At 44.0% G+C, this 14,608-nt stretch overlaps 1 protein-coding gene across 2 annotated transcripts in view; it reads left to right on the forward strand.

Annotated features, from left to right (window-relative positions):
* The window catches only part of LOC118271332 (prothoracicostatic peptides), a 48,970-nt gene extending 41,458 nt beyond the window's left edge, over positions 1 to 7,512 (forward strand). Inside the window, exons 2-7 of one of the 2 annotated variants that reach the window (XM_035587388.2) lie at positions 2,230 to 2,325; positions 3,447 to 3,890; positions 3,993 to 4,094; positions 4,477 to 4,579; positions 5,524 to 5,625; positions 6,647 to 7,512. In XM_035587388.2, the coding sequence (XP_035443281.1) occupies positions 2,230 to 2,325; positions 3,447 to 3,890; positions 3,993 to 4,094; positions 4,477 to 4,579; positions 5,524 to 5,625; positions 6,647 to 6,672 (873 nt within the window). In that variant the 3' untranslated portion in view covers positions 6,673 to 7,512. The remainder of the gene's footprint in view (positions 1 to 2,229; positions 2,326 to 3,446; positions 3,891 to 3,992; positions 4,095 to 4,476; positions 4,580 to 5,523; positions 5,626 to 6,646) is intronic. The other variant, XM_035587389.2, reaches the window with a different exon arrangement.
* The last annotated feature ends 7,096 nt before the right edge of the window (positions 7,513 to 14,608 follow it).

Genomic DNA, 14,608 nt, shown 5'->3' on the forward strand with positions numbered 1-14,608 from the left:
TCACAGATTGTGAACGTGTTCCTGTGAGTAGTAATATATCGCGAGGTTCCACCGGCCGTGTATCGCCGCTCCGCAAATACCGCGGCGGCGGCGACTCCTCGCTAATTTGTTGACACTACACATCACCCGACACACAATCTGTGACGTGATCGTAATTACATCACACGCGCGGATTTTTATCTTCAAAGGGACTGTTTTATGTTCTGTGGAACCTGAAAAGTGATAACTAATAAAAAATCAATCTGAGAAGCTGATTTTAAATTCGTTCAAAGTTAAAAACTGGTGTTTAAATACGACTTCGTGTCCTGGCGTAACTGAGAACATGAAAAATATATAAAGCTGTTTAGTGAGTGCGCCGCCATAGTGGTGTAGAAACAATTACACTCGGTTTCTGTCATTAGGGCGCGAACACATCACCTTTCCATTAGCAGGCAGATTACTGAACCTCGGGCCGATGTGTAACAATAGATCCGGATTGTCGGGCGGGCAGGAGTCGAGCGTGACATATGGCGGGTCAGCGCGGGTCGGCGCGGGTCGGCGCGGGCTGGCGGGGCGTATTGGCCGGGCCGATTTGTTCGACAAATGGCCCTCATTCGCAGCCATCCCTAATCTGTCGCTGCGAATGTTCGCGCCATTCCTAATGCTTAATGTCGGCCACTCGGCGAGCCAATCACACGCCAACACGTGTAGGAGTTCAATTAATACGTTTTCACAACATTACTTGTGTGTCTGTACGTCTTGTTAAACTTTACAAGAGGCTGCGTACCTGAAACACCAAGTTTTCACAACAAATCTTTAGAAATACACATGTTTCAATACGTATGTCTTCAGTTTGCAAAAGGTTGCCTTTTCATCTGTTTGAAAATTAAATCATCAAATAACTTGCCAACTTTCCACAACCAAATATATGTAAATATGTACATACAAGTACCAAATACATGTTACTTATTAATATTGGTCCAGGGAACAACAGTTGCGAACTATGATCATAAGTAGTAGAAAAGAGTTAAGTAATGTGTACCGAACAGTGCGCGGTAACTGGCGGCTACTTACTGACACTACTACAAGTACGCGCTCTGTGCATACCTCGGGCTACAAGCCGCTACAGGCGGCTACAGGCAGCCTGTTGCTTGTTTACAATAAAACAAATAAAACTTCAGTAAGCTGCAGCTTGTAGCTCCTTTGTACAGCAACAGCGGGGAACGATGCGAAACACAAAGGTGCAACTAATAAGAACCTGGCCGATACTTACACAGACTGCTGCCAACTTGTATCTATTGTAATAATTAACAAACTGGACTTTTTGAATAGACTTGGTCAATACATAGGTATACATATATTGACCAAGACACCTCTGCCGGGTGCGAACCCGGGCCCTTGCTATTTACATCAAAGTGCACGTAAATAACCGCGCGTGGCCGCTGACCTATCGCGCCGCGGTGACATTTGCACACACACACCACCACTTTGACCGTAAGGTGCCGGGCACCATGACGTCGCCCGTGGCCCGCGATTATTATTAGAGCGGGCACACCGCGCCGCGATGTATCTTGTCTTATAATGTTGATCAACTATCTCTTAGTCAATAGTCACCCTAGATCTAAACCTTCACATACCCATTACCTATCTATATATGTAGGTACTACAAAGTTTAAGAGTCGAACTATGCGGGACAATCTTCCGCTGTAATGTGCCGCAGTTTAATACCCGCGTCGCTTGCCAGACAACTACTCCTTCGTAGCTCAGTGCATACAATGTTGTGTATCTCCTGTGGACTGTCCACCGGACTGAGGAATTATGGCAGGAGTTAAGCCGCGCGACGACCACACATGGACGTATATTCTACAGCTGTATACGAGCTGTTTAAGCACTGTCTTACGTGTGCTACGTTTAGCACACCTTGAACGTCTTCCTCCTAATTAAGTGTAACTCATCAATTTTTTTTTTTTTTTTATTGTTAAGTGGGACGACGTTTGGCCGCTATCTCACCTGATGATGTGGCCTACGATGGAGCACGTCTGCCCATTAGCAACCAATAATTTGCTGTTATTTGGAATGCCTAATAAGGATCCCATTTGTTATCGTGTTTTACTGGTTTTTGAAAACGTTCCGTTGAAGCAGAGTTTGGAATTATGCTCTACGAATGCGACGGATTTCCTATTACATAGTAATTTATATTTAGTAACAGTTGACACAGTATAAGTGACGTGTTTGTTTGTTTGTCGGCAGATGCGTTACTGCGTGGCCGCGCTGTGGCTGTCCGCACTGACCACCCTCGCGGTGGCGGCGGCCGACGACGCCCACCACGAGCCGGCGCCGGCACGGGTACGTACCCACCACACCACACCACACCGCACCACACCACACCGCAACACACCACACCACACCACACCACACCACACCACACCACACCACACCACACCACACTACACTACACCACACTATACTACGCTACGCCACTAACACACACACTAGTCATGTCTCACAGTAGACACTTTAGGACCTACAGAACTGTTTAGTTCATTACCTTATGTACTTTCCTCACCACACACACAAGCAGAGTTCACTTTGCACCCACACCAAGACTTGCAGCTAATAGTGTCATCTAGTCGAGCACAGTGGCTGGCACAAGCTCGTTCCGGTACCGTGTCGGTATCGTTACCGTTACCGGACGATGTAAAAACTGAAACAAACGCAAACACAACAAATGCTAAAGTATTTGAAATTCCACGCTCCAGGACTTGTGACAGCAAGTGGCTCGTAAAATGTGTAACGGATTGTCTCTACTTTTTATCAGTTTATGTCATGAACTAATTAAATACTCGGTCCATGGCCCAGATACGTTGTGATCAAAACATTAATTCTGCCAGTTTACGAGCAGACACCTTCGTCTGTCTGTGTCTGGGAACACGAGTCCGACACTAGGAATTATAGTGAATTCGTTACAAGTCTCATTTGGCCAATGTGTCGCCAGCCGGACCTTGTTCAGGTAAATGGTTTCACACGCTAGTTATCGCCATAACTAAGTACTTACTGGACTGTTGTTGGCGGAGAAAAATCTGTGTATTAGACGCGCGTGGGCCGCTTCATCTCGACAACAACACAATTAACATTCCGTGAAGCGACAAACGCGTTAATAGAATAATAAAACAACTTGTGGCTCAGTCGCTGCTCGCGCGCCATTAATGTTGCGGACAAGTTTTTTCAACGAACAATTCCCCCGAGCGAGCTTTGTTCCAGCCAATTGTACCAATATGAAGTCGGTAAAAACGAAAATATACTGTGAATAAACAAAGAGCTAATACAATTGCTCGCCTCATTGTACCTTGGAAATCTTTCAACGAATGCTCTTTGCGCTAAAAGAAAACTGCTCAAAGCAATTTATTTCCGCAACCGCTAACGGGCACCTGCTGTACATACATACATACACGTGCATATGTTCACAGACTGACAACGAAATAGAATTAAGCGAAGAGGAAAAACGCGCCTGGTCCAGTCTGCACGGCGGCTGGGGCAAGCGAGGATGGCAGGATATGAGCTCCGCCTGGGGCAAGCGCGCGTGGCAGGACCTCAACTCCGCGTGGGGTAAGAGGGGCTGGAACGACATGAGCTCAGCTTGGGGCAAGCGAGCATGGCAAGACCTCAACTCCGCCTGGGGCAAGCGCGCATGGAGGGACATGTCGCAGTCTCCTTGGGGCAAACGTGGCTGGCAAGACATGAGCTCTGCCTGGGGTAAGCGAGGCTGGAATGACATGAGCTCAGCTTGGGGCAAGCGAGGCTGGAACGACATGAGCTCCGCCTGGGGCAAACGTGGTTGGAATGACATGAGCTCCGCGTGGGGCAAGCGAGGCTGGAACGACATGAGCTCTGCCTGGGGCAAGCGAGGACCTGTAAGTATAAACTGTTTTCTAAACTCCCCTTGACTCGTTATCGCTCGACACCGACCTTGACGTGGTCGTTTTATGTGTAACATACAACTGTCCTATGTTCAGGAAAAGTGGGCCAACTTCCACGGATCCTGGGGCAAGCGCACCGCGGACCCAGACTACGAAGAGATCGACGCGGCTATCGAACAACTGATCCCCATCCAACAGGTACGTACCTCCTCCCGCACTTTACTGGAACTTGCGTCACTTTTCCATTTTTTATCTTTTTATCCAACTTTCTACTTTTGTTAAATTGTATTTTAAAATTCATCCGTCAACTGCTTACAATAATTATTGCACAAAAATATATTTAACATCTCGTAAAAGTTTCCGAAACAGATCTCCGAAGTTAAGGAAGTTTCCCACATTAGCATAGTTTATAGACTTTTCCCAGATTCAGATGTAAATGTTATGCAGGAATAATTCCACCTCGTACCTGCTGCCGCACGCCACGCGGCACGTTGCTTGAATGGACCTGTATTTAGGCAAACAGGGCTCCGTCGTGTGTCACTGTGCTCGCAGTTGTTTCATGTAGTTGTATGTTGTGCAGCTATCGGACAGCGACCACATGGACGCACCCGAGAAGAAGGCGTGGTCAGCACTGCACGGCGCGTGGGGCAAGCGACCTGTCAAGCAGGCCCAGTACAACAGCGGTATGTGACACACCACTTGTACAATGTACACCAACCCCAGTTACAGCAGCCTATACATCTACAGCGAGAGCACAACAATCTATTACACTAATTATTTGACAGCGCGGATGAAATTACGACAGCTCATAAAAGTTTCCCAATAAATCGTAGCCCCTAGTTAAATTCATTGCTGAAACAATAACAGACGGAGGTATCGCGACGCAGCCTCCCTCGCTGAGTGATGGCGCGCGCGTTAACTTGATTGATTAACATCTACAATTGCTGGTAGCAGCTTATCGGGCGGTGGACGCCATCGGCCGGGCATTAACAACTGGAGTTAGCCGACGATAACAGCCGACTTTATTGAATCTCATTCGCAGCCGAGTTAGGAACGAGCCCTTATTGTTATCGCGCGCCGCCAAACTTGTGAGCCGCGCTCTGATTGTAAAGTCGTCGGTCCGCAGTCCGCACTGGCGGGCGCTGAGCCCCGATGGCTCAGGAGGCGACAGGCGACACTGCTCGGTATCGGTGTCGCGGTAATAAACTGCTCGTTCCGTGTGTAATTTAAACTGCGCTCCACAAGCCCCTAATAAATTTGTAGCCGAGTTGGAATTTGTGCGAGCCGCCGACAGAATTAGATAATAATCCTCGCTCGCCTTTTTAAATTAAATAGCCCCCAAGTCAATATGGCCGCCGCCGGCTCCGACACCGCGCCGAGTTTTTCACGCGTTAAAATTCATAATTTCGTATTAACGATGGACGATTTAATGAAAAATATTCATTCATGTGTATTTATGAGTATAGTTGTCTGCTAAATTAATTTCGTGGATTCCAATTGGACACGAATTCAAATTCGTTGACAGTAGAGTATTACCTAGTGACTCATTGCGTTCAGGGTGGGTTGTGGGACACTCGACAGGTATTTGCTGGTTAGATAAACATGGTCTGTGAATGTGAACCTACAGGATCGTATTACTGGAAGCGAGAGCCGGCCTGGACTAACCTAAGAGGCATGTGGGGCAAGCGCTCGCCGCAGGTGGACGCGGACGCGGTAGACGATGACCACGGTAACCACGGAGCCACGCTCGCTTGTCTCTCTCGCACTCGTGTCTCACTCAGCACTCGTCTGTCTTCTGTCTCACCTAGCCATCTAGTTGTATGTTCCATGTAGTTAGTTCTAGAGCTTGTACTTCTAGTTTCCTCTCTTCTGTCGCACTCTGTTCATCTTGTTACACCTCTGTAGATGTCATCTCTTCTGTACGTATCGTAGCATTACCTACACAGGCACACGTAAATATAATGATACAAGTTTTTTAGTTCGAATATTTTTAGTAGTAGTAGTTTTCCTAATTTGAAACGATGTATATTTTAGAGTATAAAGATATGATTTCTGAGAGGTACGTGAAAGGGAGGTGTCGCAGCAGTGGCCAGTCACGGACGTGCACTACTAGTGGTTGCTTGTTCATACGTTGACATGGGAACGCACTTATTGTGTTCACTGAAGAACAATATCAAAGGCAGCCAAGTTACTCAGCGCCCTGTTTAGCTAATCTCAAGATTATCTTCTGTAAAAGTTTACAAAGTATAATTTAGTTAAAAGATCGCGGTGGGCGGTGTAATCAATCGGACAAAGCGCGCAGTCAGCGAAGTGGTGCGAGTTACAAGTTAAACTGTTTCTCAAAGCTAAGCAAACGATTACCGCCGCATTACGTGGCTGTTGTAAAAAGTGTTTAATTAAATCCGCCGCCGCCCGACCGCGGCCGCGGGCTGCTCACTTCCACCTCACTAGTCGGCGCCCTGGTTTCATTGCGCTGTAAACTAATCTATACATTTCACATTCATCTAGGTTTAATCTAGTAGGTACAAAACGTTGTAGTAGTTTTTTTTTCCAATATTTTGTCAATACACTACTCTTTGATCTTGATCTATGTCTATTTGGTTCACACATCAACATTAAGAATTACTAACATTAACATAAAACATCCACTAGCCTGCCTTACTTACCTCTCGTCCTGTGTTCCAACCACTTTAACTTTGTCTACCGAATAGTTCCTGGTTGTACCTAATGCCATGTTTTTGTTTCCACAGAGAGCAGTGCGCGGGACGAGGCCTAGACTACTGGAAACTGTATCATATTATATAACTAAATAAAACTAATATTGCATAACAACTGTCATATCTTAGGTACATCTGTCTGTCTGTCCCCGTCGCGGTGTCTAGCGTGTCTTCATGTAACAGCTTCATAGGTCTCTGCGTGAACTAGCGCTTGTTACAATACTTCATCTATTGCTGTTCCGACATGTTCCATTGTTACTATTGTATACATCGTTTTGTTAAATAGATATTGTTACTTACCGAGTGTAACAGTTTTAGTTTTGCTCTGTGGTATCACTTGAATAATTCTATTTTATTGACTGCTTATTTATTTTTATTGTATACTTGTATTGCCACAGAGTATGTGTCGACGTGTAATCCGTGTCACTTCCAACCAGTGAGACGCATTCTCGTTGTCGGTGGAGTTCCTATCGCTCGCTGCGTCACTACAGGCCGCGGGACATTACTTGTATGCGTTAGCTTTACATTTGTTGCGTCTTCAAATGTTACATTTTGTTTCTGCGTTACATATTAGTTAGCAGTTGTCGAGTCCCGCGCTCCGCTACCAGATATTACTCGTACAAAATGTAGTCGTTACTATGTCACCTTCTAGTGTAAACGAGATTTATCAAATATATTTACATTAAGACATTTATTTTTACGACGTTTAATATATTGTGTGTGGCGGGCGGCGCTGCGCCGGCTGCCGCCGCTCGTAACTCTAAGTGTCGTCACGATAACTGTATGTACTGCTAGTTAGTTAATTAATTGTATTTTACTAGTCAAGTTGATGTACATTGTACTATACGGCTCCACGAGAAGTTCGCGTTTGTCCAATAAAAGTTTATTCGGAAGCCGAATCTAGTTTTATTTATTTTAACTCCCTCCACATGAACCCGAGCAATATTTATTGCGGAGATTAGCCCGAATTCAAACAATATCCACAAAGAGTAGCAACACAAATGAGACCCGGCGAGTGGATGAAATCCGCGCGGCACACAATAATACAGGCGATGTATGTGCCGCGGCTCCGCCCGCGCGCGACTCTAATAACATCAACAAACAACAGACAATCTGACAGAAAGCAACACTATACACACACACACACACACCTACGTGTCTAAGTAGATATTTTGTAATACATTGAAGGAAGTGTGCGAGTGGTCACTGGGCAGCCGAATACGTAGCAATCAAAGCACACAACACACGGCGATGGTGTCGGCGGGCGGGCAAACATTGGCGCCGGTGTGTGCACAGCGCTGAGTGATTGATACCGATACCTGGCCATACATGGCGCGCTCAATATTATAAGTGCTGTGTAACAGACCGACAGACACACACACTATCAATCATTACAAACATAATATACATCACAAGCGCTAACTGACTGTGCGAACATAAAGTGTACTGACTCTGTAAAATAAAATAGAATAAAATAAAGTGTACGTTCCACGCACACACGGGCCACTGATAACAGAAATGATGTTGTCAGTACAAATAATAAAGAACAGCAACAAAGGGCGGCCGCCACTCGTGTCACTGACTAACGTGCTTGTTTCAACACACGAATTAATTGGCCTTTATACTCTCCAATCTCCAATGTGACAGTTGGCGCGGTGGCCGGGCAACTGGCTGCCGCTTAACGTGTAGTGGGTTCGATTCCCGCACAGAAAAATACGTTGTGTAATCCACATATTGTTGTTCTGGGCCCAGGTCTGATGAGTATGTGAAATTATATGTTTGTAAAAGCACTCATGACACAGGAGAATTTCCTAGTGTTCCCGGGTAAGGGTAACTAGAAGTAATCCCGATATCTCAGTGTAAACTGTAATAAATATAGAGCTTTGGATTCGATATCCAGATGAGCAAAAGATGGACTCCCGAAAGAATATAAAAGCTACATAGACAATTTACAACAGAAGTGTAAAACAATAAGTGGCACGCTATGGTACTCGTGTGTCACTTGTAATGAATAAATAGAATTGAAAGTATATTAAAACAATAAATCCTACGTTTGATTGTATGGGCATTGAGCATTGATTGCACAGCAGTGTGGTGTGAGACAGTACCCACGTAGTGTGATGTGTAGCCGGCAGTAAACCTCGGACAGTGGAGCGTGACGGCGTGACGGCGTGCCGGCGTGACGGACAGCGTGCCACCACTCCGCGGGATTGTGCGCCAGCGTGCCGGCGCTGGTAAGTGATTGGCGGTGGTTTATGGCTCCGTCACACCACCGCCGCTGTATTTACGAGCTGACAACACTATCTTATACTTCTCTCGTCGGTCCAGTGGGAGCAAGGACTCGATTCAATGATTATGTGTTTGAAAGTCCTTCGGTGTATGGCAATATGCTCCATAATTACAAAATAAAACTAACGGAAAATGTTCAGACATTGTCCAAGAACTATATTATATGTATATTATACAACCTTCCAACTTAAAATACCAAGTGCGCTAAAGGCAAGCTATTGGAGTTACTATCTACTACTACTAGGTAAATACTATTTAGCTGAAATTAACTTATTACCAATTAGCAGCTCCGCGCTAAGTAGCACTCACTACTGTACAGCAGTGTGCACTCAGCGTTACCAGCAGTGTTGGTACTACCACACTAGTGTGTGATGATAGTGCTTGCAGGAACGTTGGTATATCCGCTACTAATGTAATGTGTAACTAAACATATATTCTATAACCACCCAAGTCTGATCTATCCGAGGAAAATATTCGATCTCTCAAACATTTCAATTGTCAGTAAGTAAAAGTGGGGTGGTTAAGAGAATGTGTTACTACATACAGCTACATATACATATGTACACGCCGCAAGAGTTACTAGCTCAGTACAAACTGAACACAGTGCAAACATCCGCGTATTATTAACATCTAATATGATGTGTGTAATTCATCAGATAGCAATTAATCAATCAACTATTGTCATATAATGACGTGTCATCATCGACGTAATGTTGACTGTAGCACGCAAGCACCGCGCGGCTGCCGGTAATGACTCCCGCCTCGTCATCAAGTTCCCGGCGTCTCGTCAGCACATCCCGCGCCAGGCACAGCTCAGCACTCCTCGTATTATCGCGCAGGATTGGTCGCCAATGGCGCGGACAGGCGCGCGCCCGCTCGCGCGAGAAACTAAGTATTCACTTTTGTTCTACGTGACTACGAATAAAATTGATCTAATTATGATAAGTTTTTCTTTGTGTAGAATTATGGTCAACCACTTTATTATTGAAAGCTTAGATATAAGATGAATTTAAATTAGCTCCAGCAATGCTCATACATTATACACAATTTTCTCTTTGTAGTATGTGGCATTCTTGCTACGCCGTAGCCGCCGTCATTGCTACGGTTGCTACGCTGCCGTAGCGACTACGAACTCCGTTAAAACGTATAATACTTATTAGATTTTCTTTTTTAATTTAAACTCGTGTTACTGTCACTTGCTGGCCTCACATTTACTGAACATAACTGTTATTGACGACTGTTTATTAGATATCGTGACAAACGAGCCGATAGATCACCTGTTGTAGGTAATCGGCCGGCAACTAGTGTCTTCAGGGAAATGTTATCCGTTATGAAATTATTCTTCTTGCATGTAAGCTCCACGCTGGGCTACACATGACTTCTCATACTTACGCTCATAAATGTGTTACTGTTAGCGTTACGATTTCCACAATGAGATATAAATTAAAATGGTTTCTGCAGCCGAGCCTTACAATAAACACTTTATGCAGCGACTGTTTGAGTTTCTTATTGGTTTAACTGCAGGAACAAATATATGGCAAGTACAACAGCTGCTCCTATATGTAACACAGGTATAATGGCACACACTTGTTATTTATTTTTACGTATTCTACATTTTTATATTCATTTGTAAAGCTTTTAACTTGTTATTAGTCTGTGATTCATTTCGTATTGTTGTACGACAAATCCAAATATGGCGGCTATTGCTGTCCATATTTATGGAAGCAATGATTCATAGTTTAATTTATTGCTGTGTCTACAATGGCTGTCGCTGCCATTATATATGTTTATGGTAGTTTTTCATATTTATTTACCCGCCATGGTATGCAGTTGTCACGAACGAGCCGCAGCCAGACCAAACAATGGGAGATATATGCGGGCGTGCACTAAACCTGTGTTTATTACCAACTGTAATGAAATAAACGCCATTGTGTGGAGGGAGTGGTTCAAGCCATTTACTTTTAATTTAGGACTTTTAGATATTCAAGAACAAAAATAAACTCCTCATGCAAATGGTCGCAAGTAGTGTCATTATAAGAGAAGTGGTCTGGTCATGGTCTGAATCCGCGCAGCACAGGCTTGTGATTATTCTGTTGCATCTTGTGGTTAAGTCTGTTTTGTCATTATGTAATGATGACTCTCGCTCTAGCTTCAGACGGTTACATGTACTTTATTTTCTCTAAATACGAGTTCCAAACTAGAATTTTCCTCTTGAACTTAACTTTTAAACCCGTAACAATAATTTTAAAGGTCTGTACGGGCTGTATGCTCTCGTACATATGATGCTGTATGTAGTTGGTATGTGATGTCGGTAGGATCCCGATGTGTGTTCAGGGAACAGTCAAATGTAAAGACCACCGACACAAGTGAGTGATTTATTAACACTAAGATTAGATAAAATCATGTTATGTATAAAAGTCTTCATAAGTGTGCCACATAAGTACATCACACTGTCAGCAATACCTGCGGCGTGGCACAGTTAATTACAATAATAAGTTATTGCGTAAGAATGTACGATGACTCGTACATATTTCCCACTAAACAGAGAAAGTACAATTAAAATGTATATAAATCGAAAGTAGATAAATAAATGAAGGTACAAGTTATAGTAAAGTGACATAAGTAACATAATTTAAAGTTATTAATTTGACAAGTTGCTAGTACTAGCGCTTAGGTTAAATTTGATGGCTCTAGGAAGTCCAGGAGATGTCGCGATGTCCACGTTTGATTGAGTGCGTCGTCCTAAGTTAGTCCTCTTTGTTTGTTTCGAATCATCCTTTCTTTTGGGTTCTACTCTAACCTCAAGGGATGATGTTTCATCCGTAGAAGTAATCGATCCTGGTTTGCTCTCATTAGACTTCCTCTTATACCATCGAACTCTTGCGTACCACCCCAAAATTGTCAGCACTAGCGTTGTCACGATAAATAGTATCGTGTAGATCACTGTATAATGCACGTGATCATGAGTGAACATCGGTAGTTCAATTTTAATCGATCCTCTTTTCCTTCGCTGTGCGAGATGATGATTATTCATTAATAGATCGTTGTAATGATTTATCTCGTTGAGCTCGTGTTCAAACTGCGTCACTACCGATAGACAGAAGCTGTCATTTTGGCATGCTTTACTTATCGTGTTTACGTATTTCTCTACGGCTTTCATATTATGCCAGTAGGTAGTCATGTTGTAGTATACGATCATTTTCCAGTGGTCTTGTACGATCCGAATGTTGGAAAGTGTGTCAAAGTATAGTGTGTTGTGATTGTCAATTGATTTTATGGTTGTAACTGCTTCTATTGTAGGGGCCAGGAATGTTAGTAATAACAGCATAGTTGCCATCACGAAGTTTACTTTAGCTGTAGGTCTCCGTTTATTGGATAACGGATAGTCATCTCTTTCGTCTTCTGTACTGGTATCAGGATTGTCCTTCTTCGTGTGTACAGGTAACGGGATCAACTTGATGATTGGTCGCTTAGTTTCACCACTCTTAGTCTTCAAAGTAGCGACTCGTACGTGACCATCCAGTCCAGGATGTACCTCTTTCACGCGACCCAATGCCCATCTGGTTGGTGGCATATTATCCTCTCGTATCAGAACGACGTCATCAATTTTCAAGTTTTCCTTCGAATGATGCCATTTAGCTCTCAGAATATTCTTATTGTCCAAATATGGATCCAGTGGCAGTAGATTACTCTTTGAAGTCAATGTACTTCCTTGTCTGAGTCGTACAATTTCAGCTTGAAATTCTGTAGCCTGAACTGCTTTGATAATCACTTCATAAGCTTTTTCAATGTCAATGGCAGTTAAATACGGCGCACGATCAGGTGCATCGTAAGCAATTCCCAGCGTATTATGTTTCATACTTGACGACGACGAGTGTGTCACCACGCGGTGATGTACGTTTGTTATGAAACGTAACACGCGCGCTATAACTCGCACGACATAGGTTATTGAACTGTGTTTGTTCAATATATCTTCAATGATCGAGTCTGATCTTTGAGCTGTATGTGTGTGTACATTCCTTTTCACCTCCATTTGAGGGAGGTCAAGTTTCATGACTTCACTAGGGATGTCATCTTTGATCCACGCAGGGCCTTCCCACCATAGTGTGTGTTGTAACAACTGTGATATTGTGAGACCTCTAGTTGCGCAATCAGCTGCGTTATCACTTGAGCTTACATGTCGCCAGCACGATGACGGTACAATGTCAAGGATCTCCTTCGTCCGATTCGCTACGAAAGCCTTCCAGCGAGCGGGATTTCCTTGGAGCCATCCTAGTACAACTAAGGAATCGGTCCAGCAGTATATTTGAACGTAAGTTTCATCCTCACCTTGCGAGATGTTGTCAATCTTAAGGTGAAGGTTGTCAATGTCACGCCATCTCGATTGTAGGCGCTTTAATTCATCCTCCAGCTCCCACTTCTCCACAATTTTTGTAATATCAATGCTATTGATGAGCCTTTGCAAGGCTCGAAAGTTTGTCTTTTGCTCACTCATCAAATCGCTAAGAGCAGGTCTTGCTTGCGTTGGAGGGTTGAGTTCCTCTTCCACTGAAGGGTTGAAATTTTGAATCAAGCCTTTGATTCTCTAGTAGAGCCTTTGAGTATCCTTGAAGACATCCTTCTTAAAGTACTCCTGCCCTGAGTAATCATCACCAGACTGCAGCAGCTGTGTGTGGTTTATGTCGAACTCTGCCCATAGGGAGTCAAGACTACTTATCCGTTTCTTGATGTAAGAATCAGTCTTCCTGCTGGCCGAGTCCTTGTTGAAATTGCTGTGAATCTTGTGGATGTTGTCAATGATTTCCTTTTGCCTTGCGATAAGTTCTTGCATCTTGATGGTTGTAAATCACCAAAGTGCGATGTCAACGGCAGAAATCACTGAAGTTAGTTCGTCACTTGTACGGATCTTCCGAAGTGGAGTTGTTTTTCCAAACACGGTCGTGGTTCAGTGTCACTTCCCGGAGAATGTATTTTCTTCCTTGTCAGTGATAGTTTTCTAATGGGTTTGCACTTCATATACTTTTACGTATAAGCAAAACACCACTGCGGTTACCTCGAAGGACCAAAATGTACGGGCTGTATGCTCTCGTACATATGATGCTGTATGTAGTTGGTATGTGATGTCGGTAGGATCCCGATGTGTGTTCAGGGAACAGTCAAATGTAAAGACCACCGACACAAGTGAGTGATTTATTAACACTAAGATTAGATAAAATCATGTTATGTATAAAAGTCTTCATAAGTGTGCCACATAAGTACATCACACTGTCAGCAATACCTGCGGCGTGGCACAGTTAATTACAATAATAAGTTATTGCGTAAGAATGTACGATGACTCGTACAAGGTCTTTTGTAAAGAGTAATTCGGTGTGAGGATTAAGGAACCCGCGACATTTTGCCCAGTAACCGGTTGCCCAACCACAGAGGCAACCGTGCAGTACCGCTGTATCGCTGTTACGTCGCATCGATATCGACACCACGTAGGTCACGTATTGAGCTGTAATGGCGGAGTGGCGGGAGGCACTGAGTGCGCTTTCTTGTAGCAGACCCGCGACCTCGCGACCTCCCGCCCTCACTCATTGTGTGCGACCGCAGCAGCTGCAGCTCCACACCATTTATTGCAATACTGTACTGTACTGACATATAAGTGCATAGCCGGCACATACCGAACATGGAAACTATCATCTCTAATGTCAACGCAAATCT

Source organism: Spodoptera frugiperda, chromosome 9 (assembly GCF_023101765.2).
Source record: "Spodoptera frugiperda isolate SF20-4 chromosome 9, AGI-APGP_CSIRO_Sfru_2.0, whole genome shotgun sequence".
NCBI lineage: Eukaryota > Metazoa > Arthropoda > Insecta > Lepidoptera > Noctuidae > Spodoptera > Spodoptera frugiperda.